A 27453-nucleotide genomic window follows, 5' to 3' on the forward strand; every position below is an offset into this window, starting at 1 on the left:
TTGGAATTTCTGTCGTTTTTCAGTACCAGCCAGATGATCTCACACAACTCATCGCTTTAGAAAAAAACTGAGTTTTACAACACTTTACATTAAGCAGCTCCATTTGTTCTTAAATTTAATACGTTTCACAGCCAAGGATATAAAGGCCCTATCAAGAATGGGGCAGATAGTTCCTCGCATTGTCTCTGTGATGGGGCTCTATCTGTGTGTCCGGGGAAAACTGACCACTTTCTCTGGTAACGGTCCCTCAGTGTCAGGGTAATCTCTGTGATTAGCAAATACCACCAAGGGGAGGGTGATGAAGAGAGATCCCACAGCACCGACCTTGTTCCTCGGACTTCCCATCACTTTCCCTCCTCAATCCCACCCTCTGGATCAGCCTGAGGACCCCCGACACCTTTCCTGATGCCCTCGGCCCGCACACGAGTCTCCATCTCTGTGACTCCCTTGGGTCCTGCAAACCTCTGTCTCCATGATCCTTTCTAGTCTCCTGTGTCTGTATCTCAGATCAGTGTAACCCTCTCTTCCCACAGATGTGAAGACACAGAGAGACAGAGAGAACATCTACAGTCTGGCTGCTCCCATGAGACAGGCCCCTGGGGTAAGAGGACTGCTGACATCTGACCACACCCGTCCCCCCCCCCCGTCCCAAACCCATGTGAATGATAGGTGCTGGGCGTGACCCCACAGAAAAATGAAGGCTCACCCCCATGAACCATGACCCTTCATCACTGACACATAATTCACCCAAACACCCCTCTCCCCCATCTTCTCTTACCCCACTCAAATGCCCTGTGTGTGAGGGGTAGAGGGTGTGTGTGTTTCCTGTGCGGGAGAGAGGGGTTGTGCGCATGAGTTTCCTGTGCGGGAGAGAGGGGTTGTGCGCGTGAGTTTCCTGTGCGGGAGAGAGGGGTTGTGCACGCGTTTCCTGTGCAGGAGAGAGGGGTTGTGCGCGTGTGTTTCCTGTGCGGGAGAGAGGGGTTGTGCGCGTGAGTTTCCTGTGCGGGAGAGAGGGGTTGTGCGTGTGTGTTTCCTGTGCGGGAGAGAGGGGTTGTGCACGCGTTTCCTGTGCGGGAGAGAGGGGTTGTGCACGCGTTTCCCGTGTGGGAGAGAGGGGTTGTGCGCGTGAGTTTCCTGTGCGGGAGAGAGGGGTTGTGCACGCGTTTCCTGTGCGGGAGAGAGGGGTTGGGTGCGTGTGTTTCCTGTGCGGGAGAGAGGGGTTGTGCGCGTGAGTTTCCTGTGCGGGAGAGAGGGGTTGTGCACGCGTTTCCTGTGCGGGAGAGAGGGGTTGGGTGCGTGTGTTTCCTGTGCGGGAGAGAGGGGTTGTGCGCGTGAGAGTGTGTGTGCGCGTGTTTCTTGTGCAGGAGAGAGGGGTTGTGTGCGAGAGTTTCCTGTGCGGGAGAGTGTGTGTGCGCTTGAGTTTCCTGTGCGGGACAGAAGGGATGTGCACGCGTTTCCTGTGCGGGAGAGAGGAGTTGTGCGCTTGAGGTTCCTGTGCGGGAGAGAGGAGTTGTGCGCTTGAGCTTCCTGTGCGGGAGAGAGGAGTTGTGCGCTTGAGCTTCCTGTGCGGGAGAGAGGAGTTGTGCGCTTGAGCTTCCTGTGCGGGAGAGAGGGGTTGTGCGCTTGAGTTTCCTGTGCGGGAGAGTGTGTGCGCGCGCTTCCTGTGCGGGAGAGAGGAGTTGTGCGCTTGAGATTCCTGTGCGGGAGAGAGGGGTTGTGCGCTTGAGATTCCTGTGCGGGAGAGAGGGGTTGTGCGCGAGAGAGGGGTTGTGCGCTTGAGTTTCCTGTGCGGGAGAGTGTGTGCGCGCGCTTCCTGTGCGGGAGAGAGGGGATGTGCGCGCGTTTCCTGTGCAAGAGAGAGGGGTTGTGCGCGCGTTTCCGGTGCGGGAGAGAGGGGTTGGGTGCGTGTGTTTCCTGTGCGGGAGAGAGGGGTTGTGCACGCGTTTCCGGTGCGGGAGAGAGGGGTTGTGTGCACGCGTTTCCTGTGCGGGAGAGAGGGGTTGTGCGCGTGTGTTTCCTGTGTGGGAGAGAGGGGTTGTGCACGCGTTTCCTGTGCGAGAGAGAGGGGTTGGGTGCGTGTGTTTCCTGTGCGGGAGAGAGGGGTTGTGCGCGTGTGTTTCCTGTGTGGGAGAGAGGGGTTGTGCACGAGTTTCCTGTGCGAGAGAGAGGGGATGTGCGCGCATTTCCTGTGCAGGGGAGAGGGGTTGTGCGCACGTTTCCTGTGTGGGAGAGTGTGTGTGAATGTGTGTTTGCTGTGCGGGAGAGAGGGGTTGTGCGTGCGTTTCCTGTGCGGGAGAGAGGGGTTGTGCGTGAGTTTCCTGTGCGGGAGAGAGGGGTTGTGTGCGCGTGTTTCCTGTGCGGGAGAGAGGGGTTGTGCACGCGTTTCCTGTGCGGGAGAGTGTGTGTGAATGTGTGTTTCCTGTGCGGGAGAGAGGGGTTGTGCGTGCGTTTCCTGTGCGGGAGAGAGGGGTTGTGCGCGTGTGTTTCCTGTGCGGGAGAGAGGGGTTGTGCACGCGTTTCCCGTGTGGGAGAGAGGGGTTGTGCGCGTGTGTTTCCTGTGCGGGAGAGAGGGGTTGTGCACGCGTTTCCCGTGTGGGAGAGAGGGGTTGTGCGCATGAGTTTCCCGTGTGGGAGAGAGGGGTTGGGTGCGTGCGTTTCCTGTGCAGGAGAGAGGGGTTGTGCACGCGTTTCCCGTGTGGGAGAGAGGGGTTGGGTGCGTGCGTTTCCTGTGCAGGAGAGAGGGGTTGTGCACGCGTTTCCCGTGTGGGAGAGAGGGGTTGGGTGCGTGCGTTTCCTGTGCAGGAGAGAGGGGTTGCGCGCACGTGTTTCCTGTGCGGGAGAGAGGGTTGTGCGCGTGTTTCCTGTGCGGGAGAGAGGGTTGTGCGCGTGTTTCCTGTGTGGGACGGAGGGTTATGCGTGTGTGTAAAGGCGAGGATTTATATTCAGTGGTTTTACTGCCCAACTTGTTCTCTCTATTCCAGCCCCCCAAGTTACCAAATCTGTATGACAAACTGCCCAACATCCGGTAACCAGTAAGTCTCGTCTGTTGTTGTCCGGTGTGCGCTGGGGGAGGGGGAGGGGGAGGGAAAGGGAGAGGGGAAGGAGAGGCGCGTCTGTAGCGATCACCCTGAGCCGAAGGGACCTGGTTGGAATGCAGCGCACTCTCTCCCTGTTGGGCTGAAGTCAGGGGTACTGAGCAGCGGTCTGTCTGAGGACCCAGAGAGCAGCTAGTCTGTGTATTGTCCATGTTATCTCATCCACTCCCTTCCCTCCTTAAACCCTCCCTCCTCCCCTTGTCTCCTCAGCCCCTTCCCTAACCATTCTTCCTACTCCTTACCCCCTCCCTCTCCCGTTCCTTCTCTCTCCCTCTACCTCACTTCACTCCCTCTTCCCCGTTCCCTTCCCTCTTACAGTCCCCCTCCACTGTAACCTCCTATAACCCCTCCTCCCTCCCCATTCCCCCTCCTCCCTCCCCATTCCCCCATCCTTCTCCGCTCCACCACCCATCCCCCGGCCCCCTCCTCCCTCTCGGTTCCTGAGCTGAGCCCCAGCCCAGACTCTCAGAGCCAACGATGGCACAGTTGAGGGGATCAGCGGGTTTGGGGGTTGTCGGGACAGCATTGACAGACAGTTTCAACCCTGCAGGTTGCGATTTCGGATTCCGGGAATGCTCTTCACCCTGCTCCACCCACCTGAAGGAAAACTCCAGCGGATGAAACGTCGGATATATTGACCAAAGGGAATCAAAGTGAATATAGGGATGGCAGTGTGCGTGCGGTCAGCGTTCACCAATCATCTGAGAGGACCACCTGTTGTTGCCTCCCCCACCCGCCCCCGCCCCCAATCTCTGGGAAGGGAGCTTCCCCTCCCTGCTGTCTCCTCAGGAGAGACCATTCAGCCCATCACCACTGTCCTGGTTCAAGGTGTTGGAGCTTGATGAAGTCTGACAGGAACCACATGAGGGCCAATCAAACAGATGGTGTTCAGTGTCTGACCCCCCCTCCCCATCCCTCAGCAGTACAGCCCGATGGTCCCCTGCAGTTTCTGCAACTTCCTGCGGGTTTCTGCGATCCTGCACTTGCTGATGCGTTGCTGCAACAGCTCCCACAGGGCCGCGCACCATTGCGGCATCCACGGCAGCGTCCGCCAGTGGGCACAGTGGCGGAAGATCTTATTGAGGAACTGGACGAGCTTCTCGTCCGCGCAGGTCCGGCTCCGCTGACACACCCAGTCGCACCAGCCCTGCCACTGCTGGTAGTCATCGCAGAACCAGGCCACAATCCGGCCCGAGGCGCTGGGCGGCAGCTCCTGCTTCAGCCTCGCCGCGTCCTCCTCCTCCAGGCCGTGGCCGATGACCCTGGAAACAGGCAAGCCAGGCGCAAGGTTGGGGGAGAGTTAAACAGCAGAGGCAGAGGCCCTTCAGCTGTCCGAGCACATGCTGACCCTAAACCACCCATTTTATTCCCCCACATTCCTATCATTCACAGCGGCCAATTAACCCAGCAACCCGAACACCTGGAGGGAGAGAGAGAGGAGATGAGAGACTCTGGACAGCCACTTTCCTCACTTGGATTACCGTTTTCTACCATGGGTAGGACCCCAGTGGCTCCTTTTGTACAATGGTTGTTTCTCTGACTTCATTTGTAGTTTTCAATTGATTCTATTGTATTTCTTTGCTCTGTAAATGGCTGCAAGAAAATGAATCTGCATGGTATATGCTGACATATACAGCACATATTGTGAGAATAAACTTACTTTGAACTTTGAACCCCTCGGCCCTGCAGCAAGCCTTTTGGAGAATCTGCCCCCCTACCCTGCGCTCCCGCGATTCCCCGATCCTTGCCACTACCATCCCAGTTCGACCGTTCTCTTTCTGGTTTCTTTGGCACTCCCGGTTTCCCGGATTCCTTCCTTCGGGAACAGCTGCCCTGATCTTCCCACCCCCATGTCAGCTGACCCTGGACCGTCAGAGCCGCAGAGATGGGCTGTCCCCGGCGGTCCCGAGGCGGGCCCTCGATGGTCAGTCTTCCTGCGGGATCTCCCCATGCGTACGCGTCCTGGTTTTGCTTGAACGAGGCGGTGCAGGTAGTGCTGCTATCTGTCGGCCCCAGGGACCCACGTTCAGCCTCAGCCTCAGCCTCAGCCTCCGGCACGGTCCGTGCGCAGTTCGCAGGTTTTCCCTGTGACCCCGTGGGTTTTCTCCCAAATCGCAAATGTGTGCATGTTTTATAACCTGTTGCACACCGTCTCTTGTGTGCGGGAGAGTGGGGGAACCTATCGTCGATGGAAATGTAGGGAGAAATGGGACTGCTGTCGGTATGGTTGATGGTCACCATGTTTCCATACTGCATCTCTCTAGGACAATAGGGACCCTCCAGAGGAACCCAAGGTTATGGGCAGTCTCTGAAGTTTAAATTCCAGTTCCCTTTTCTCAGCCTACAGAATAAAGCACAATATTTACGTCCTTCCACACTGGTAAGCAGCTGGGGAGATGGTGAATGCAGCCTGCACCTCGCTGCTACATCAGAGCACTTCACTCAGAGCAGCCGATGCCCACGATGGGACCCATCCAGCCTTCAGTCCAACTGCCAGGCACTAGCCCAGCCGACACAAGGCAGATCCCATAAGTGGGGAGAACGACTGGGGTCGGGGGGGGGGGGTCCCCACCCGGAGAACACAGGAGGATGAGACTGAGGTGCCTGATGATGCACCAAGAGAAAACACTTTCCATGGGAGACCAAAGCCTGGCTTCTCAGGGGTACACTGAGGCAGGGACAGCCCGGACACATCTCTGCAGAGAGCCAAGGAAGTAGAAATGCCAACCTCGACACTGGAAGGATTTAGGGCAGATGTTTATTTCAGCATCTGCAGCTTTGTTTCGATCACCCATAGTTTGCGCCGCCCCCATGCCACACCCTGAATTCTGCTGCCCACCCCCACAGCTCTGGAAACCAGGATCAATCCTGACTGCCAGCTGTCAATGTACAATCGGTGTAAATGATAGAATCTGTAGAATCTGGAAATCTTCATCAGGGTGTTGGCTTGAAACGCCAACTAACTATTCATTCCCCTCCATAGATGCTGCCTGGCTTGCTTTGAACCTCCAGCTACTACTACTACTATTTACTAATACTGTAAATGATTGGTGGTCAGCATGGCCTCAGTGGGCCGAAGGGCCTGTTTCTGTGCGGCAGAGCTCCGAGACTAACACACTGAAGACCCGTCTACTTACACAACTTTCCTCAAGGTGGAATTGTTGGAGGAAACTGCAGCAAAGGCCGAGATCCCGTCGTAGTCGGCATTGCTACCCTCGATCCTGAAACACACAACAGATTTCACAGCTGGACACCGGGAGGGCAGTCTGCACCAGGGGAGACTAGACTAGACTAGACCGCAGTAGCACAGACTAAACAGACAGATGGAGACACAACAGATCATAGGTGATGGGATCTGGAGTAGAGAACAAGATGGTGGAGGGAGTCACAAACACGAGGAATTCTGCAGATGCTGGAAATTCAAGCAACACACACAAAATGCTGGTGAACGCAGCAGGCCAGGCAGCATCCATAGGAAGAGGTACAGTCGACGTTTCGGGCCGAGACCCTTCGTCAGGACTAACTGAAGGAAGAGCTAGTAAGAGATTTGAAAGGGGGAGGGGGAGGGGGAGATCCAAAATGATAGGAGAAGACAGGAGGGGGAGGGATGGAGCCAAGGGCTGGACAGGTGATTGGCAAAGGGGATACGAGAGGATCATGGGACAGGAGGTCCGGGGAGAAAGTAAAGGGGGAGGGGGGGAAACCCAGAGGATGGGCAAGGGGTATAGTCAGAGGGACAGAGGGAGGAAAAAAAGGGGGGGGATGGGAGGCTGGTGGTGTCAGTGGAGAGGGGAGGGTTGGGGTGAGAGGAAGATGGAGCCTCTGGGGGCTGACGGTGGGATCTGAGGGAGACAGGGTTGCAGAGTGGGTCAGCAGGTTGAGCCGCACCTGCGGAGGGGGGAGTGGACATTCGATGTTTCAGGCTAAGGCCCTCCACCTGGACAGACTTCATCCAGCACCTTGTTTTCAGACAGATAGTTGGCTCATTGTGTAAGACAGTGGGTTAGATTTAGATCAATGGTTAGTCCGACATCAGGAGGTGAGCAGAGTCAGGAGGTAAACCAGGAAGAGAGACATGATTACAGCCGTGGAGTTGTTCAGTGTGGAAAAAGGCCCTGCAGCCCATCTGGCCCGTGCTGACCATAGATGAAGATACAGTAAACAGTGTGATGTATGGGAGAGGTACCACAATTCCTGAAGAGTCCTGTTCTCCTTCAGTGCATCACAGATTTCCCTCAGCTCCTCATTCCCAATGTTGGTCCAGCCGAGGCTGTTAGAGAGAGGCAGAGGTGAGAACAGCTAAATAGAAACGGGCAGTTCAGCTCCTCACTCGGTCAGAGTGTGCTCACCATTCTACCCTACTGCTACTTTCTCTCACTGACCCCACATCTAAAGTCCATCACTCTCCATCTGAACTGAGCTCGCACAGCCTGCTTGGCCGGCCGTTCCCAAAGGTTCACCACCCTCCTCTCATCTCTGACCTACAGGGTGACCCTTCCACTGAGACTGTACCACAAGAGACAACAGGTACTGGAATCTGGAGCAACACACTGCTGCAGGAACCCTGCGGCCCAGGCACCATCTGTGGGGACAAATGGGCAGTCGACGTTTCAGGTCAAGACCCTTCACCTGGACCGGGTGAAGCTGGGCATCAGAATCCCACATTGCCTTTGATCTGGCTTTTTACCGAACCTATCAGCCAGCCCGACGTCCAGCATATGCACATTCACATCACTGTCTCGGCAGCGTTGGAACAATCTGCTGGTCCACAGCGCCACACACAACACAGTCACCTCTACGCCATCGTGGTCCACCCATCAAATCGTTAACCACAGCAGGAGGAGCAAGCTTGTCCTGTGTTCCCTCCGTACCCCACTCCTCTCCCGTTCTCCCCTCTACACGACAGCATGTCAGTGCCTTTCAGAACTTTTCGGCAGCTTGCAATCATCGCGAGGTTTTTAAAAAAAAGAGCTCGGGGCCTTTCGGGACTTTACAGCGGGCTGAGATCACAACGATCTCTCAGGCACTCGTAGTGCAGTCATGTTAGCGGGGGGCAAGTGACGGGATTATCCATTATCTACCAGGATGTGTGTAGGGGAGTGAGTGACATGGCGGCTGGGCACAGCAGGGGTAGCACTCCATTGTAGCCCTTCTATGTCAACAGCGGAGTCGGTGAACACCGTCCTTCCATCGGTAACCTTACTCGAGTGAGTAGATGAGGGAATAGCTCTTTAGTGTGAAACAGGGAGGAAGAGATCCCTACATGCACTCTGCAGCTTCAGCTATCACCGTGAGAGATGATCATTTATACCCTGCGACTGCAGAAGTGTTTTGTGTTAGCCCACAATCTTAGTTGTATCGGGTAGGCTTTGTCACAAGGTGAAGGGACTGGGTAACAGAACGTCAGGACCCAGTGAGTGAAGGAGCAGACTCAAAGGGCTGAATGGCCTCCTCCTACCCCATGTTCCCTAATGCAGAGGAAAATGGAACAAAAGCCTTCACAGGATGGCTGTAACAGAGGAGCTGTTACATATTGGCATCGTGTAGGAGCACACTGCCCTTCGAGGTGCTGACCCAGCTCCTGTTTTGATTTCTATCAGGCCCTTTGGCCCCTCTGAGTGCTCCTCGCCCAGCTAGCGCGCCTTTCCTGCTCACATTCAGATCACCGCGTCCATTCTACATCCCCCCGCCCCCCCCAGTTCTTGACCCTACACCATCAGAAAAAGCCCGTCATTACCTGCCCCTTCATGACTCTTCACACCTCCCTCAGATCCCCTCACAAGCTCCATTGACAAGAAGGCGGCAGTATCTCAGACAACCGTGTGTTACAACAGCGGTGTGCAGAAGAGCATCTCTGAATGCATGCCAAACCTTGAAGTGGGTGGGCCATAGCACTAGAAGACCACGAATGTACACTCAGTGCCCACTTTATGAGGCACAGGAGCTACCTAATAAAGTGGGCTCTCAGTTTATAATTAGTAAAGCTACAGCCCTGTCACTGACCCCGGGGAGTCTCTCCTGTACACTTTCCTCTGGTTGACAAACCATCTTCCACCATCAGTTCCTCACACCCAGCCTGATCTCCCTCATTCCAGCCTCTTTCACTCCATGACCATCAGAGTTCATAACAATCACATCAATCTGCAATTCTCTCATTGACTGATGCTTCATCCAGACACACTCTGAAGTCAGTCAAGTTTTATTTTTCTTCAACAGTCATTCAGCCCACCTTGCCTGTGCTGAACATGAAGTCAATCTAAACTGTTCCCATCTGCCCGCATATGGGCCGCACCCCTCAATTTCCCACCTGTTCACGTGTCTGTCTACGTGCTTCCTAAGTATTGCTATTGCATCTGCTTCTACCATCTTTCCTGCCAGCACACTGCAGGTACCTATCGCTGTCTACGTAAAACAAAACTTGCCTTGCACATCTCCTTTAAACTTTCACCCTTACTTTAAAGCTATGCCCTCCAGTATTCGTCATTTCTACCTTGAGAAAAAGACTCGATCTACCCTATCTATTCCACTCAAACTTTTAAATAATTCCATCAGGTCACCTCTCAGTCTCTGATGCTCCAGAGAAAATAATCGATGTGGGTCCAATGTCTCCTGATAGCTCATATCCTCTAACCCAGGTAACATCCAGGTGAACCTCTTCTGTAGCCTCTCCGAAGCCTCCACATCCTTCCTGTAATGTAGTGACTAGACCTGCATAAAATACTCCAAATGTGGCCTAAACCAAGTTTTATCAATCATCTCCAATAGGTGTATGTTTTCCCAAATAAACCCCTAATATTTTCTACAATAATTTCCCTCTCGCTGATGTAAGACTCAACAGTGTCTAGTTCCTTACTTCATCACTGTTGCCCTTCATAAACAAAGGAACAACATTGACCATTTTCCTGTCTTCTAACACCAGGCCTCTCCTCTCTTGCTTCCTAAATCCACATTGCCTTTGTCTAATCAGGCTGCACTTGTCTAATTATCTATGAACTGTTTCCCTAATTTTACTGTCCAAAGTAACACTCACAAAATGCAGGGGAACTCGGCAGGTCGGGCAGCATCTATGGAGAGGACTAACAGTAGATATTTCAGGCCAAGACCCTTCATCGGGAAGGTTTGTTCATTTCCATAGATGCTGCATGACCTGCTGAGTTCCTCCAGCATTTTGTGTGTGATACTCTGGATTTCCAACATCTGCAGAATCACTTGTGTTTATAATTTGCTTGTATTAATACTTTACAAAATTGCCCCTGCCCCCTGTGACTGATCTGCAGTTACTGCAGTCATCACTACGCCATTTTTTGTGCAGCTGCCTTTCCCCAATGTTCAGGAAATATCTTTGGATCTACAGATGTTTGCGACATTACAGCCAGGACCTTTACAAACCCTTCCATACTGCCATCAGCAAACTGAGAAGCATCGCGGTTAGACTAGGGGATTTATCTACTCAGTACACTCTCTGTACTATCAGCTTTCAGATCACGAAGAGTTTCAAACACATCATCCCTTGCTGAGACTCCGAAGGCATCTTCTCCTTCGCTGAAACTGATGCAAGGTCCAAGGTGAACAGCTTTCTCTCTGACTTTACAAGTGGATTTCCTTTTTAACACGTCTCGGTTCCACCTCTCTCTTTAAACCTTCCTTCTCTTCCCTTGCCTGGAGGTTATTTTTGGATTGCTTTCTGTGCCACGTCATTCTCCTCTGATCCTGCCATGTTTCCTCTTTTCGTTTCCTCACTGAACCTTCTGTAACTATAGCAGTTCTGACTTGCGTCAACAGCATGACATCTATCATTCACTGGCTTGTCTGTGCCCTCTGTCCCTTGCTGGCAATCTCTGGCCATCATTACTCACTTCCCTATACAACATGCCCTGTACTTTCTCTTCAATTCTCTAAATTTCCCACCTCCTGCCATACCATTTCATTTAAAGACCATAAGACATAGGAGCAGAATTTGACCATTTTACCCCATCAAGTTTGCTCTGCCTTTTGATCAATGCTGATACATTTTTGCCTCCCAACCCCATTTTCCTGTTTACTCCCCATAAATGTTGACACTTACTAGTCAGGAACCTATCAACCTCTGTTTAAAATATACCAAATGATTTGGCCTCCACTGCCATCTGTGGCAATGAATTTCACAGATTCATCCCCACTGGCTGAAGAAATTCCTCACAAACTAGAGAAAATCTGCAGATGCTGGAAATCCGAGCAACACACACACACAAAAGGCCAGAGGAACTCAGCAGGCCAGGCACCATCTATGGAAAAGAGTACAGTTGACATTTCAGGCCAAGACTCTTTGGCAAGAACTTCCTCATCTCTGTTCTAAAGGGTTGTGTTTTTATTCTGAGGCTGTGGCTTCTGGTTCTAGACTCGCCCACTACTGGAAACATCCTCCCATATCCACTCTATTCAGGCCTTTCAATATTCAGTAGGTTTCAATCAGATCCACCCCCCCCCCCCCACCATTCGTCTAACTCACCTACAGCCCCAATTTTCTAATTAACGAACTCTGACTCCAATCCATCTCAAGTGCAGCTGTTCCATGGGAACTCTCCCTTTCTTTTCCCCTTTTCCAAAGGAGTTTATACAGTGATTATGGCACACTATTACAATAGTTTAATACTCCACATTCAAAGGTTTCATATTATAACTCGGTCGTGTCTACCGAAAGCAAACTTGAGCTCCTTTGCCACCCACTGGTCCCAGAAAGCCCCCAGTGTACCCAAGGATACCGTGTACTCTCTCTCCAGGAACACACGACATGGATGTAACCAAGGAAGAAGGGCAGACAATTGGCCCAGGCAGACCCCTCGATCTGCCCGCTGACTGGACCTGTGAATGATCACTTCGCTCAGGTCCAGGAGCAACATGACCAGGATATTCCCCCATCGAGTGACCAAAGATCAGGAGTGTGGGACTGAAATGCAGCCAGAACTCAAGGAGCAGCCCCTTTGTATCCTATCCTCCTCCCTCCCCAGCCACAATCAATCATGGCTGATTTATTTCCCCATCTGTCTGTAATCTTTGACACCATTGGCCACCCAGAGATTGCCAGCTTTCAGTGGTTAACTTGGACCCAAGCTGTTCTCTCACCATCACCAGAACCCCCTTCTTTGTCCCGCCCTCCAGCGGCCCCCATGTGGACGTGCCAACCAGTTCTCTCGCCTCCAGCTCCAGAAAGAGGCCCTTCCCTGGCACGGAGCACAGCCTCCTGGATCCATTCACAACTGCAGGATATGTTTTACCCCCTAATTAAACTCTCCCTGTTACCCCCTCCCCTTTCTTCCTCACTGTGTGGAACGGCATCACCGGTCCCTGTCCTGCTCTCATCCACAGAGGCTGCATAGAAGCTGAAACCTGCTGGACAAGTACAAGGGCTGAGGATGCACTTTCTGGATCTCCACACCTGCTTCACTTGTGATACCCTTTTGGTTGCCTTGACTAACTGGTTCTGCTGTAGTTCATCGAGGAGGTGCGATTGATTCACAACACCATTTCATTCCATCTCTTCCTCTAACCCCTCCCCTCACCCCCTGATACTCACGCCCAAAGCTCAGACTCCAGCTCATCAGTCTGACCCAAAGTTCGTACAGCCTCAGGTCTGCTGCAACTGTGCTCAGCATGGATCCCATTAGATTAGATTAGATTCAACTTTTTTGTCATCGTGCCGAGTACAGATACAAAGCCAATGAAATGCAGTTAGCATCTGACCAGAAATGCAAAGAATAGTGTTATTTACAAAATAACTGCAAATAAAAAGTGCTACAGCACACAAATATAAAAGTACTGAGACAGTACAATATGGGTGCAATACTGCTTAGCGCTGTGATGAGGTTCAGCAGTGTCACAGCCTCAGGGAAGAAGCTCTTCCTGTGCCTGCTGGTGCGGGAGCGGAGGCTCCTGTAGTGCCTATCAGATGGGAGGAGAGTAAAAAGCCCATGGTTAAGGTAAGATGCAACCCTGATAATGCTTTTTGCCCTGCCCAGGCAGCGTTTATGGTAGATGTTCCCAATGGTGGGCAATTGGGTGCTGATAATCCACTGGGTAGTTTTCACCACACACTGGAATGCTTTGCGGTCTGATACGGGACAATTGCCATACCTATCATAATCCATTTAACCACACCTTTTGTCTAACCTCACCAAAGACCCTTACTGCCCAGAGTCCACACAGCATAGCCTTTGTGTTCCACGTCCCCAGGCTATCGTAACCCTGGAGATCTGAACCCCTGGGCCTCTGGGTCACCAATATGGGTTTCAATAAAGGATGCTGCCAATCCGCACGCTAAAGGCTCCTGTTCTGACATCTTCCAGCCCATCTCCAACTTGTCAGTCACTTCAGCGCATAAAGAAAGGTTGGTAATTACCCCAGAAGTTTCAGCCTGTAGTCTTGGGATTTCAACAGCTCACTCAAGAAGTGAATTGCTTCAGAATCCAATTTGTTCTCCCCACACCTAATAATTCAGAGACAAAAAACGAGGCATGTCTGAAACTTCCACTATCCATCTGATTTCTGCCGGTCATCTCATTGAATGAAAATTGCCCAGTCCAAAACGTACACCTCTGTATCCTGCCCCCACCCTTCTCAAAGCACCACCCTTCACACAATCAAAAGGAACAAAAGGACAGTCAGCCCCTCAGGCAAACCTTGCCCCCATCAGAAAGACCTCTCTGAACCAGTTCCCACTATCCATTCAAGATATTCTGAGTCACAGCAGGAGATACAGTGACAGGGAGAACTGGAAGGAAAGAGAGATGCAAGGGATGGGGGAAGAGGTGGAGAGAGAGTAAAAGCAGGAGAGACAGACAGAGAGAAGGGAGGGTGAGAGAAAGAAAGGGAAGGGAAAGAGAGGGAGGAGGAAATGGAAGGAGAGAGGAAAAGAAAAATGGACATGTGAGTGAAAGAATGTGGGAAGTCAAAGAGGAAAAAGAAAAGGAGGGAAAATAGAGATAAGGGAAACGTAGAGGAAAGTTTGGGGTTAATATTCTAAAAGTGCAGGAAAAATCAGAGTAGAGTCCAGGGAAGAATAGATTGAATGGATTAAATGTAAATATTAGTATAGTGTTAATGGCAAGCTCAATAGAGTTGTTATGCAGAGGGATGTTGGGGTGCAAGTCCATAGCTCTGTGAAAGTGGCTGCACAAGCTGAGAGGGTGGTAAAGAAGACATGTGGCATTCTTGCCTTTATTAGTTGAGGAATTAACTTCAAGATTCAGGAAGTTACGTTGCAATTTTATAAAACTGCAGTTACGCCACATCTGGAGCATTGCATTCAATTCTGATCACTCAGGGATGTTGAGGCTTTAGAGAAGGTGCGGGAGGGGTTTACCAGCAAGCTGCCAGGAGAAGTTGGACAAACTGGGGTTTGTTTTTCTCTAGCGCAGCAGAAGCTGAAGAAAGGCTTGATAGAGGTTTATAGATAATGAATTGCATGGACAGAGTAGACAGTCAGTATCTTTTTCCCCCAGAGCTAAAATGTCTAATACCAGATTGTATGCATTCAAGCTGAAAGAGGCTAAGTTCTTTAAAACACAAAGTGCTGGGTGCCCTGGAATGTGCTGCTGGAATTGGTGGTGGAGGCAAAAACAATGGTGATCTTCAAGAGGACCCATGAATGAGCAGGAATTGGAAGGATATGGACATTGTGTAAGCAGATGGGAGTAGATTAGTTGGCTGTTTAATTCAGGACAACATTGAGGGCTGAATGACCTGTTCCTCTGCTATACTGTTCTATGTTCCAGGAAGTAAAACAAAGCAGATGCAAGAAACAGAAGGGAGATGAACTTCAACCCCCAAAACTGGATTTTTAGGATTGGTGAGATGAAGACATCTTCAAAAGTTCAAAGCCAATACATGTACAGAGGTAGACCGAGGGATAGGCAGCCAATTAGTTTCTAGGAGGAGGAGAAACTATTAGATGAGTTGAGAGAATCCAGTATTGCCAGATCTTATCAGTTGAACCCTCGCTGGCCCAGGTTCCCTAACTCTCAGCAGCTGCTGTGAGGAAGAGAGGACCATAGCATCGCTGGTGTCGAAGCTCTTTGACTGGTTGATATGTTCACACCGGAATCAAGGCCATGGGAGATCTTTGTGCAAAGCCAGCAGGACCACTAGCTGCATGTCCCTCTGCTTGGAGACATGAGGGACTAGTGATGACAACCACAAGTTGGCTCACCCTTTGAGAGGAACACTCACCACAGGCTCTCACAGTGCTTCAGATAGGGTTGGAGGGTCCTCAGGCCCAGACCACTAATATTGGTGGCAGTCACATCCAGTTCCACCACATCTCCAATCTGCAGGTCCAGGAAGTACTGCAGCACACTCAGATCCATTGGGCAAATTATGTTGTCCCCCATGTGAATATGGAGACTCCTGGGTGTTAGCCTCTCTGCTAGAGAGGGGTTTTGCTGCTCGAACAGGCAGTGGAGTAAATTCAAAATACTGGAGCCCTTTTCACAGCTCTCTGTAATGCCTTCCAGCAGCCACAGGTGGTGGACCTCTAGTTTGGTGACATCCCCCAGCTTCAGGTGCTTGGAGAGCAAGGTCTGGTTTCTCTCTGACAACAAGCCCGAGACAAACCGGTGAAAGATATCCAAGTATCCCGAGCTCACACTGCACGTGTCTGTGTCCATGATGTCCGGGAGAGGGCGGGGTTCTAACACGTAGTGCAGAGCTGCCAGGAACTCCTGGATGGTGAAGTGCGCAAAGGAGAAGACGTCCTCCACACAGTCCGGCTCCTGGATGCAGGTTCTGTCCAGGAAACTGTTGACAAAGGTACTGAGCTCAATGTGGTGAGTCTGCAGCTCATGCCGGTAGAAGAGTGTTTCATGCTGGAGCAGCTTGCTGTACGCCAGCCTGCCCAGGTTACGAAGCATCTGTGTGAGATCTTCCGGACTGTCCAGCTGGGGGCGGGAGTGATGCCTCAGCAGCATGGTGAGGTACCGGCTGTAAATGTCGGTCATCGTCTTGGGTTGCTTATGGTCCACCGCTCCCTCATCCTTCAACACACTGCACACGATGTAACAGAAGGCAGGGATAAAGCACAGAGTGAAGAGAAAATGGTTTTCCTTTACCAGCCCAAAGACCCTGTTGCCGAGATTCTGGTCCTGGTAATATTTCAGGAAGAAATCTTTGATCTCCTTTTCTGAAAACCCTGTGATGACCACAAAGCGGTCAATTATCTCCACGGGAATGTAGGTGACCGCGGTGGGACGGCTGGTCAAGAGTACGGACACCCCGGGCAGCAGCTCTCCCCGGAGTAGACTGTTGACGATGTGAGGTAGCTGGCCCTCCTCGTCTGGATCCGTGACATAACAATCTCCATCCACACTAGCACAGAATTTGAACTCATCGAAGCCGTCCAAGATGACCAGCAGCGCCTGCGCTTCCTCGAAGACCAGATCCAACACTTTGGCCAAGTGGCCGTTCTTCCTGAGGACCAGCCTCCTGAAGGTCACTGGGTTATCAGCGAGGTTCAGGTCCCTGAAGGTCAGCTGCAGGACCACCTGGAAGTTGTGGAGACACCGGCCGCTTGCCCAGTCGTAGGCCAGCTTCTGCAGCAGCACTGTTTTGCCAATTCCGGCCATGCCGGTCAGCAGTACCTTGCTGGGGGCCCTCCTGTCAGTGAGGCGCTGGAAGAGCTGTTCGGGCAGGATGGAAAACGGGGGGCCCCCGCGCTCCTGCAGCTCAATGCGCTGCTGGCCGAGCGACAGGAGCTCGTGCTGTTTCAGCTCCACGTTGCTGTGCCCATTGGTCAACAGCAGCTCAGTGAACTGGTCCAGCAGGTAGACCTTCTCGCCTGCCCTCGAGTTGTAGTACACCATTGACTCATTCCTCCTCAGCAGAACTTGTCGGTGCTTCTTCACCACGGCACGGTGTTCTGCGGAGACACAAAGTCCTGGTCATGGATCGACTGAGATGCTTCAGGGGAAGGAGAAGAGGGAGGGAGGTCCATCTTCTAGCAGCCACTAGACCACACCCACTCCCTTTCCCCACCATCACCCCCATCCCACTTCCAACCACCTCCCACTCCATCTCTCCCACCTTCTCCACCCCAATATAACTCCCCCATCCCTTGCCTCTGACCCAATCCCCCTACCACTGCTCCATTCCCCTCCCTCCTCTATCGTTCCCCTCCCCACTCCTCTCTCCCTCCCATTCCACTCTCCTTACCCCTGCCAATCCTCTCCATCTCTCCCCACCCCCAGTCCATTCCTCTCCCACCGACCAACCATTCCCACACCACCCCTTCATCCACTCCCCCACCCCGCCCAATTGACAGCTCTGTGAGGGGAGGGCCACCCTGGTACTGAGAACCTTGATCCATGCCTTGAGATCCCCAATCCCAGAGTAATGCGGGAGAAGTCACTACCTCACACACTCCTCACCTGACCACTCCCTCCGACACCTCCAGCTCTAGACCGGCTTCCTCGTGCATGGAAGCAGAGTGAACTCAGTTCACTATTGACCTGGAGGGATGGTGCCTGTCCCCCAGCAGGTTAGGCAGCAACACTTCCACATAGATTATTCTCAACACTTTTGCCATGTACCAAGATACCAGCGAAAACTTGTCTTGCAGGCTATTCATACAGAGATCCAAATCATTGCATTGAGGTAGAACAAGGTAAAGCAATAACACTGCAGAATATGGTGTGGAAGCTACAGAGAAAGTACAGACAAACAAAATGCAAGATCATAACGAATTGGATTGAGAGGTTGAGTCCCTCTATAAGAGGTCCATTCAAGACTCTGGTAAGTGAGTAGAAGCTGTCCTTGAGCCTGGTGGTATGTGTTTTCAGGCTTTACCCGATGGGAGAGGGGAGAAGAGAGATCGTTTTTGACTATGCTGGGTGCTTTACTAAAGCTGCGAGAAGTACAGGCAGAGTACAGAGGAGACTGTGGTTTCCATGATGGACAAAGCGGTTTCCACAACACCCTGCAGTTTCTTGCCATATGAAGCCATTATGCACGCAGATAGGATGCTTTCCATGGCACACAGCCCCCTACTCTACTCCGTGTACACTCATGGCTGTGTGGCTCTAACTGCTCTAACTCCAGGTACAAGTTTTCAGATGATACCACCGTAGTGGGCCATATCTCAACTAATTCGAGTCGGAGTGCAGGAGTGGGACAGAGAGTGACATGGTGACACGACAACAACATTTCCCTCAATATCAGCTAAACAAACGAGCTGGTCATTGACTTCAGGAGGGGGTGGGAATGGGGGTGCATAGTTCCCTGTCTATGTCAATGCTGCTGAGATTGAGAGCTTCAAATTCCTCGCATAAACATCACCCATTGCCTGTCCTGGTCCAACCACATAGATGTCATGACCAAGGAAGCTTACCAACACTTCTACTTCCTCAGGAGGTTAAAGAAATTTGGCTTGTCCCCATTAACCCTTACCATTTTTATTGATGTGCCATAGAAAGCATCCTATCTGCATGCATAATGGCTTCATATGGCAAGAAACGGCAGTGTTGTGGAAACAGCTTTGTCCATCATGGAAACCACACTCTCCTCTATGTACTCTGTCTATAATTCTCGCATCCTCAGTAAAGCTCCCAGCATAATCAAAGACTATCTCTCTTCTCCCCTCTCTTATTAGGCAGAAGATACAAAAACCTGAAACCACATACCACCAGGCTCAAGGACAGCTTCCACCCACTGTTACCAGACTGTTGAATGGACCTCTTGTACATGGACTCTTAACCTCTCAATCTAACTCGTTATGATCTTGCACTTTGTTTGTCTGTACTTTCTCTGTAGCTTCCACACCATATTCTGCAGTGTTATTGCTTTACCTTGTTCTACCTCAATGCAATGATTTGGATCTGTATGAACAGCCTGCAAGACAAGCTTTTCACTGTATCTTAGTACATGGGACAATAATGAATTGATGACCAATAATCTGAGCAGTTCTCTCCCCATGCAGGTTAGCCGGAGGTTCTGAAGGATACCTGTAATCTGGCCTCGCTGAGGACCTATTCTGGTGGATCTATCTGCACTCCAGTGCCTCTCTACCTTTCTGTCAGTACTTCCAGTTCTCCAGCTGGGGAGTGTTGTAGAACCCTTCTCTCCCACGTACTCAGTCCTCTGCAACCATCACCTGTTTTTTTTAAATCCTTTTTTAATGTGCAAAGTTGTGATCCTCAGGGTTGAGTACTCAGTAAGACCTATTTGCCGTTATTTGCTCAATCTCCTGATTCCTCTCTCGCCTAATACTTCCACCACACAGTGTGGTGCCTACCTTGTGCCAAACCCGGGTACCTGAATTTCTACCCCATGATATTACATTTCAAGTGATGCCACAGAGCTGACACTCCACTCTACCTCTCACACAAAGTCCTGCCCAAATGACCCTTCAGTCTCAATGAGCAACTTGCAGCAGCACTATAGGCACATAACCCAGCATCTGAAGTAAAAATGTAAACGAAACATATAGTCCTGATGAAGCACCTCAGCTCGAAATGTCAACTGTTTATTTCCCTCCATTGTTGCTGCCTGACCTGCTGAGTTGCTCCCGCATTTTGTGTGTGTTACTCAGGATTTCCAGCATCAGCAAAATATCTTGTGTTGATCACCCTTCAGTCCCATTATTTTCTTCATTCCCCTTATTGTTAATTTGATGAAACCCTGCCCTGGGTCAATCCTCTCATGAAACAGCTCTGCAATCTCCTTGTTTGCACAGATTATTCTAAACAAATTCCAGAGATCTGTCTTTCAGGCTGAGTTCACCCCTGTCCACACAAAGATTAGCTCCAGCAATAGGGCCACACTGCCATATCTCATCCTATCTAATCTCAGCATGCACAAATTTTCCCTCAGCAGCCTCTAGGAAGTTGACACACAACTCTTGACTGTCTCAAACACTTGTCTTTTACTCTATCTTTTAATGGCTGAAAGAAAGGTGCAGAGGGCAGGGCTTCAGATTCTTGGCTCATTGGGATCTCTTCTGGGGGAAGTATGACCTGTTCAAAATGGACGGGTTACACCTGAACCCGAAGGGGACCAATATCCTGGCAAGAAGGTTTAATAGAGCTGTTAGGGAGGGTTTAAACTAATTTGGCAGGGGGATGGGAACCGGAGTGATAGAACGGAGGAAGGGGAAAACAGAAATAAATCTAAGATAGTGAGCAGTAAAGATGTCAGGAAAGACAGGCAAGTGATGGGGAAAATTTGTAGCCATTGGGATGAGTTGCAGTGCAATAAAGTTGCAGTGAAATCAAAGCAAAAAGTACCAAATACTAGCCTTAAGGTGTTATACTTAAATGCACGCAGCATAAGGTATAAGGTGGGTGATCTTGTCGTACAGCTACAGATTGGCAGGTATGATATTGTGGTCATCACTGAGACGTGGCTAAAGGATGCATGTCTCTGGGAGCTGAACGTCCAAGGATAAACAGTGTATTGGAAGGATAGGAAGGTAGGCAGAGGGGGAGGCGTGGCTTTATTGGTAAGAAGTGATATTAAATCATTAGAAAGAGGTGATATAGGACCGAAAGGTGCAGAATCTTTATGGGTTGAGCTCAGAAATCACAGGGGTAAAAGAACCCTGATGGCAGTTATTTATAGGCCTCCAAACAGCTGCAGTGATGTGGACTACAAATTACAACAGGAAATAGAAAAGGCTTGTCAGAAGGGCAGTGTTATGATAATTGTGGGGAATTTTAACATGCGAGTGGATTGGGAAAATCAGGTCGGCACTGGATCTCAAGAGAGAGAATTTGTAGAATGTCTGGGAGATGGCTTTTTAGGACAGCTTGTTGTTGAGCCCACTAGGGGATCGGCTGTACCGGATTGGGTATTGTGTAATGAACCGGAGGTGATTAGAGAGATTGAAGTGAAGGAACCCTTAGGAGGCAGTGATCATAACATGATTGAGTTCACTGTGAAATTTGAAAAAGAGAAGCCGAAATCTGATGTGTCGGTATTTCAGTGGAGTAAAGGAAACTACAGTGGCATGAGAGAGGAACTGGCCAAAGTTGACTGGAAGGGGACACTGACGGGAAAGACGGCAGAGCAGCAGTGGCTGGAGTTTATGCGAGAAGTGAGGAAGGTGCAAGACATGTATATTCCAAAAAAGAAGAAATTTTCTAGTGGAAAAAGGATGCAACCGTGGTTGACAAGAGAAGTCAAAGCCAAAGTTAGAGCAAAGGAGAGGGCATACAAGGAAGCAAAAATTGGTGGGAAGCCAGAGGATTGGGAAGTTTTTAAAAGCTTACAAAAGGAAACTAAGAAGGTCATTAAGAGGGAAAAGATTAACTATGAAAGGAAGCTGGGCAAATAATATCAAAGAGGATACTAAAAGCTTTTTCAAGTATATAAAGAGTAAAAGACAGGTGAGAGTAGATATAGGACCGATAGAAAATGATGCTGGAGAAATTGTAATGGGAGATAAGGAGATGGCAGAGGAACTGAACGAGTATTTTGCATCAGTCTTCACTGAGGAAGACATCAGCAGTATACCGGACACTCAAGGGTGGCAGGGAAGAGAAGTGTGCGAGGTCACAATTACGACAGAGAAAGTACTCAGGAAACTGAATAGTCTAAAGGTAGATAAATCTCCCGGACCAGATGGAATGCACCCTCGTGTTCTGAAGGAAGTAGCTGTGGAGATTGCGGAGGCATTAGCGATGATCTTTCAAAAGTCAATAGATTCTGGCATGGTTCTGGAGGACTGGAAGATTGCAAATGTCACTCTGCTATTTAAGAAGGGGGCACGGAAGCAAAAAGGAAATTATAGACCTGTTAGCTTGACATCGGTGGTTGGGAAGTTGTTGGAGTCGATTGTCAAGGATGAGGTTACAGAGTACCTGGAGGCATATGACAAGATAGGCAGAACTCAGCATGGATTCCTTAAAGGAAAATCCTGCCTATTACAATTTTTTGAGGAAATTACCAGTAGGCTAGACAAGGGAGATGCAGTGGATATTGTATATTTGGATTTTCAGAAGGCCTTTGACAAGGTGCCACACATGAGGCTACTTAACAAGATAAGAGCCCATGGAATTACGGGAAAGTTACATACGTGGATAGAGCGTTGGCTGATTGGCAGGAAACAGAGTGGGAATAAAGGGATCCTATTCTGGTTGGCTGCCGGTTACCAGTGGTGTTCCACGGGGGTCCGTGTTAGGGCCGCTTCTTTTTACATTGTACATCAATGATTTGGATTATGGAATAGATGGCTTTGTGGCTAAGTTTGCTGACGATACGAAGATAGGTGGAGGGGCCGGTAGTGCTGAGGAAACGGAGAGTCTGCAGAGAGACTTGGATAGATTGGAAGAATGGGCGAAGAAGTGGCAAATGAAATACAATGTCAGAAAGTGTATGGTTATGCACTTTGGCAGAAGAAATAAACAGGCAGACTATTATTTAAATGGGGAAAGAATTCAAAGTTCGGAGATGCAACGGGACTTGGGAGCCCTCGTACAGGATACCCTTAAGGTTAACCTCCAGGTTGAGTCAGTGGTGAAGACGGCGAATGCAATGTTGGCATTCATTTCTAGAGGAATAGAGTACAGGAGCAGGGATATGATGTTGAGGCTCTATAAGGCACTGGTGAGACCTCACTTGGAGTACTGTGGGCAGTTTTGGTCTCCTTATTTAAAAAAGGATGTGCTGACATTGGAGAGGGTACACTAGAAGAAGGTTCACTAGAATGATTCTGGGAATGAGAGGGTTAACATATGAGGAACATTTGTCCGCTCTTGGACTGTATTCCTTGGAGTTTAGAAGAATGAGGGGAGACCTCATAGAAACATTTCAAATGTTGAAAGGCATGGACGGAGTGGATGTGGCAAAATTGTTTCCCATGGTTGGGGAGTCTAGTACAAGAGGGCATGACTTAAGAATTGAAGGGCACCCATTCAGAACAGAAATGCAAAGAAATTTTTTTAGTCAGAGGGTGGTGAATCTATGGAATTTGTTGCCACGGGCAGCAGTGGAGGCCAAGTCATTGGGTGTACTTAAGGCAGAGATTGATAGCTATCTGAGTAACCAGGGCATCAAAGGTTATGGTGAGAAGGTGGGGTAGTGGGCCTAAATGGGAGAATGGACCAGCTCATGATAAAATGGTGGAGCAGACTCGATGGGCTGAATGGCTGACTTCTGCTCCTTTGTCTTATGTCTCTCATATCTGTTGTAAATGTGAAAGCACCCTGCACAGAACTGGACTCCTTCAGAGCTTGAGAAGATTTTCCACCCTGGAAAGGTGGTGCTATCTCCTTGCAGCTACCGTCAGGCAGGAACTACAGAAACCTGAAGACTCACAGCATCAGGTTCAAGAACAGCTCCTTTCTCTTAACCATTCAGCGCTTGAACCAATCTGCACTAACTCCAATCACTCCCTCAGTATAGCATGCAGCACTAGGACCATTTTGCACTACAATGGTTTCAGGTCACTGGAGCAGGGATCCAATCGCAGACCCAGTACTGTGTGCACAGTGATATTAATTGAGTAACAGATCCCAAGGTGCAAACACAGTCAGCATCAAAGTTCAGGCAGAGATTAAAACATCCAGAGAAATCCAAAAACTAAAATCAGGCAGAGTCAATATTCAGATGGACAGAGTACAGATACAAATACTGGGGAGGCTCAGGAAAATTCACTGGCACAATCTGGCAACAAACAGGTGAAAACACAGGACTGAAATACACTGAGCAATAAACAGAGAGGTGGATGATAGGTGGAGCACAATGAGACAGGTGTGGCAGCAAAACAGGTAATAATGAGAAATAGGTGAGAGACAGAGTACTCAGTAATACAGGGGCTGGAGTAAAGCAGGAACAGAAGCACAAAACAGGTAGGGGGAAACACACAAAAAGACAGAGTTCAACTGGAGGTACTGACAAATTTACATTGTCTTTTCCGTTCCAATTGTGCCTTTTTAAAATAATTTTTGTATAGGTTTATTTATCTTACTCATTTGAATGTTATATGCCTGTGATGTTGCTGCAAGTTATTCATTACACCCGGCAGAACTTCACTCAACCACAGTTTCACTTACCGCTTGTCCCAATACTCCTGTCCTCAACACCTTCAGATTTCGCAAAGAGGGAGCAGAATTCATTGGCCACCAGCTCCCCACGGCGATCGATGATGTCGAGCAGAGTGCGGACTCTCCTTCGGGGACCAGGCACGTACTTCACGTCTTCATAGTCATCCTTGGTGACCAGCTCCATCTGCAGGGCTTGCTCCAGGAGCCAATCCACCCGCCCTTCCAGCTGTTCGACAAGCTCCACCCGCTGTCTCCTCAGCAGCTGAAGAGCAGGAACTCTGCCAGCACAAAGCAGAAGTTCTGTCAGCACAGGGCTCCCATCTCACAGAAAGCTAAGCACAACCCCCTCAGTGTACCTCAACTCTGAACTGATTCCACAATCTGTAGACTCACTTCCAAAGATTCTGCAACTCATGTTCTTGGTATTATTGGTTTATTTTTGTCTGCACAATTTGTCTTCTTTTGCATATTGTTGTTTGTCATTCTTTGTTCATGTATAGTTTTCTCATATATTCTATTGTACTTCTTTATTTTCCTGTAAATGCCTGCAAGAAAATGAATCTCAGGGTAGTATACTTTGATAATAAATTCGTTTTTAACTTTATTATAAGCCAGCATTTTGGCGAGAAATATATCCTTCTATTTGGTCCCTCAACCCGCCGATAGAAGCTGTAGGGCCAAGGATCCAGTTCTGTTGAAGGTCCTTTGACCCGAAATGTTTAGTTTCTCTCTCCTTAGATTAACATCTCCAGCAACTCTTGTCTTTGTTTTGTTGAGGAAGGATACAGTTGGGACACCATCAGCAACAGAGCACTCTCTCAGTACAAAGGAAGGAATCATATATCACAGCTCATGGGCACCAGCTCCCCCAGTCACACAGGGCAGAGTGGGAGTGATGCTGCAGAAAGCAAGTTTGGGGAACTAACACAAAATCTGCTGAAGGAACTCAGTGGATCGAGCAGCTTCTATTGGGGGGGGGGAAGGAATTCTCAACACTTTGGGTCTAAGCCCTAAACCAGGAGTAAAACATTTCTCTCCTAAGATGCTGCTCGAACCACTGAGTTCCTTTAGCAGTTTGTATCTGTAATCCCTTGTGTCTCCTCAGGGTCAAAGGTGAGGAGTGTTGTCACCAGAATAAGTGAAGATATTCGTCCAGATTACTGATCTCATCACAGGACAGTTACAATGCATAATAAGGCTATTCAGCCCTTCACGTCTGTACTGGTCAGAAACAAGCTAGAGCCAAATATTACCCTACAACACTGCGTGGATAACACATAAAAGACATGCTGGAAGAACTCAGAAGGTTGGGCAGCATTTATGGAAGGGAATAAACCGTCAATGGTTTGGGCCACAACTCTTCATCAGTGCAGGAAAGGAAAGGGGCAGAAGCTAGAATAAGTTGGGGGAGGGGAAGGAGTACGAGCTTGTGGATGATAGGTGAAACCAGATGTGAGGGAAGGTGGGTGGTCAGCTCTCTAATCTGTCCCTATAATCCTAATCCAATGAGTGGTACCAAGATAGTTTGGTTTGAGCCTCAACATGCCGTGTGCCATCATTTCCACAAGACACACTAAGGTAGTGATTCCCAACCCTTTCTATGCCATGGACCAATGCTATTGAGCAAGGGGCCCATGACCCCCAGGTCGGTAACCCCTGCACAAAGGTTCACAGAGCTTCTCAGTGCCTCTCTCCTCACACAAGGCCAGGTGGCTGCAGGTTGGCCTCACAGAGAGATTCTGCCCTTGCCGAGGCACCTCCCCCTCCCCAGTCCTACCACAGCTCACTGGTAGTACAGGAATAGTTAGCACCAGACCTCCAGCAATTCTGATCTGCACCCACTCCGTGGCCATGGCAATCCATAAACCTGTCTCTACACCCGCCAGCTTCACAGTAGACCGAACTGTGCTTCCTCAAGGAGACGTTCCTAGTGTAAATCCAGCGACCTCGGGAAGAGAGGCAAGACAAAGGTCAGCTGCAGACCTCCCCCCATCCCCCGCACCATACAGCTTTCAGTAAATAGGGCGACACGGTAGCGTAGCGGTCAGCAAACGCTATTACAGCACCAGCAACGCGGGTTCAATCCCCATCGCTGCCTGTATGAAGTTTCTGTAGGTTCTCCCTGTCATTGCCCGGGTTTCCACAGGCATTCCAGTTCGTAGTTCAATTAGACACATGGGTGCGGTCTCGTTGGGGCGGAAGGCCCTGTTACCATACTGTATCCCTTAAATGAAAAATAAATAAACGTTATGATGGCACCCAGGGAAATGAGAAGCATTCTCCCCCGGGCGCCGATGGAATTCTCTGTCATCTTCTGATGTGTCCGTTTGAAAAGCAAGACCTGACACCTAGCACAGAGCCGATGGTCTGACGGCCGTCCTTTCTCCCGAGAAAGCAGACATCTCACCACACTGGCGAGATAGCAGCAGCACCCTTTCTGTGTACTGAACCCGGTCCACCTTCACTGCCTGACCCTGACCCTAACCCTAACTCTGACCCAGGCTCAGACCCGTGAAACAGACACCCGTGTGCCAGACCCCGTCGTGGGAGGAGAGTACCAGACTGAGAGGAAAGGACATGGTTAAAGCCTCGGCGAAGAAGTGGAACGCCCGTATCGGGGCAACAACAAACTGCTCGAGGTACTCAGTGAGTGGAGCAGTATTTGTTGATGGGGAGGGACGACGTTTCGAGTCAGAGACAGGATCCCAAAACAAAACGACAAAGAAATTTCAAACTACAAGATCCTGTAGGCATTGGGACACGCGGCCGTTAAGTGGGTGCTGAAAAGTCGGAAGTCTCCCCGCACCAACAGCAGATTGTGACTGGCCACTGCCACAGTATATCCTCACTCCTAATCCTCACCCCTCAATTTCTCATCCTCGCTCCTCAGACCCACTCCTAATCCTCACTCAATTCCTCGTCCTCGCTCCTCAGACCCACTCCTAATCCTCACCCAATTCCTCGTCCTCACTCCTCAGACCCACTCCTAATCCTCACCCCTCAATGCCTCGTCCTCGCTCCTCAGACCCACTCCTAATCCTCACCCCTCAATTCCTCGTCCTCGCTCCTCAACCCCACTCCTAATCCTCACCCCTCAATTCCTCGTCCTCGCTCCTCTGACCCACCACCTCAACCCCCCCCCCCCAGCCCGTTGCTAGTTTTAAGCCTTTACTTTGTTCAAATTCAGATCTCTTCTTCCCTCCCTCTCCCTCTCCTTCCACCACCGCCCGGACCCGCTCACTCACCGGGCCGCCGCCCCTGTCCCGGACACCCAGTGTCCCTTCTCGCCGCCCTGGTCCCGATCCATCGCCGCAGCCCGGAATCCGGCTCCAGCAGCCCGAGCAGAAACC

The 27453-nt window shown here is 50.2% G+C and overlaps 2 protein-coding genes across 8 annotated transcripts in view; one reads left to right on the plus strand and one right to left on the minus strand.

The window, feature by feature from the left end:
• LOC140196776 (uncharacterized) overlaps positions 1–4742 on the plus strand; it is an 86405-nt gene extending 81663 nt beyond the window's left edge. For 3 of the 4 annotated variants that reach the window (XM_072256546.1, XM_072256547.1, XM_072256548.1), the window contains exons 11-13: positions 534–601; positions 2982–3032; positions 3646–4742. In XM_072256546.1, coding sequence (XP_072112647.1) covers positions 534–601; positions 2982–3029 — 116 coding nt within the window. In that variant the 3' untranslated portion in view covers positions 3030–3032; positions 3646–4742. The remainder of the gene's footprint in view (positions 1–533; positions 602–2981; positions 3033–3645) is intronic. The other variant, XM_072256549.1, reaches the window with a different exon arrangement.
• LOC140196777 (NLR family CARD domain-containing protein 3-like) lies at positions 3867–27453 on the minus strand. 4 transcript variants are annotated; one of them, XM_072256551.1, is made up of 8 exons: positions 27349–27433; positions 24497–24648; positions 24113–24381; positions 15300–16983; positions 13471–13557; positions 7282–7365; positions 6233–6316; positions 3867–4357 (listed from the first exon to the last, which is right to left on the minus strand). In XM_072256551.1, exons 3-8 carry the CDS (start codon positions 24285–24287, stop codon positions 4012–4014), a joined length of 2460 nt encoding a protein of 819 aa, XP_072112652.1. In that variant the 5' UTR covers positions 24288–24381; positions 24497–24648; positions 27349–27433; the 3' UTR covers positions 3867–4011. The 4 variants fall into 4 exon arrangements, 2 of the variants coding, with proteins under 2 accessions (XP_072112652.1, XP_072112651.1); XM_072256550.1 differs by lacking the exon at positions 24497–24648 and having other exon boundaries at positions 27349–27453; XR_011885810.1 differs by lacking the exons at positions 3867–4357; positions 6233–6316; positions 24497–24648 and adding an exon at positions 9653–9797 and having other exon boundaries at positions 7299–7365; positions 27349–27453.

This window comes from Mobula birostris, chromosome 4 (genome assembly GCF_030028105.1).
Source record: "Mobula birostris isolate sMobBir1 chromosome 4, sMobBir1.hap1, whole genome shotgun sequence".
NCBI classification, from domain to species: domain Eukaryota; kingdom Metazoa; phylum Chordata; class Chondrichthyes; order Myliobatiformes; family Myliobatidae; genus Mobula; species Mobula birostris.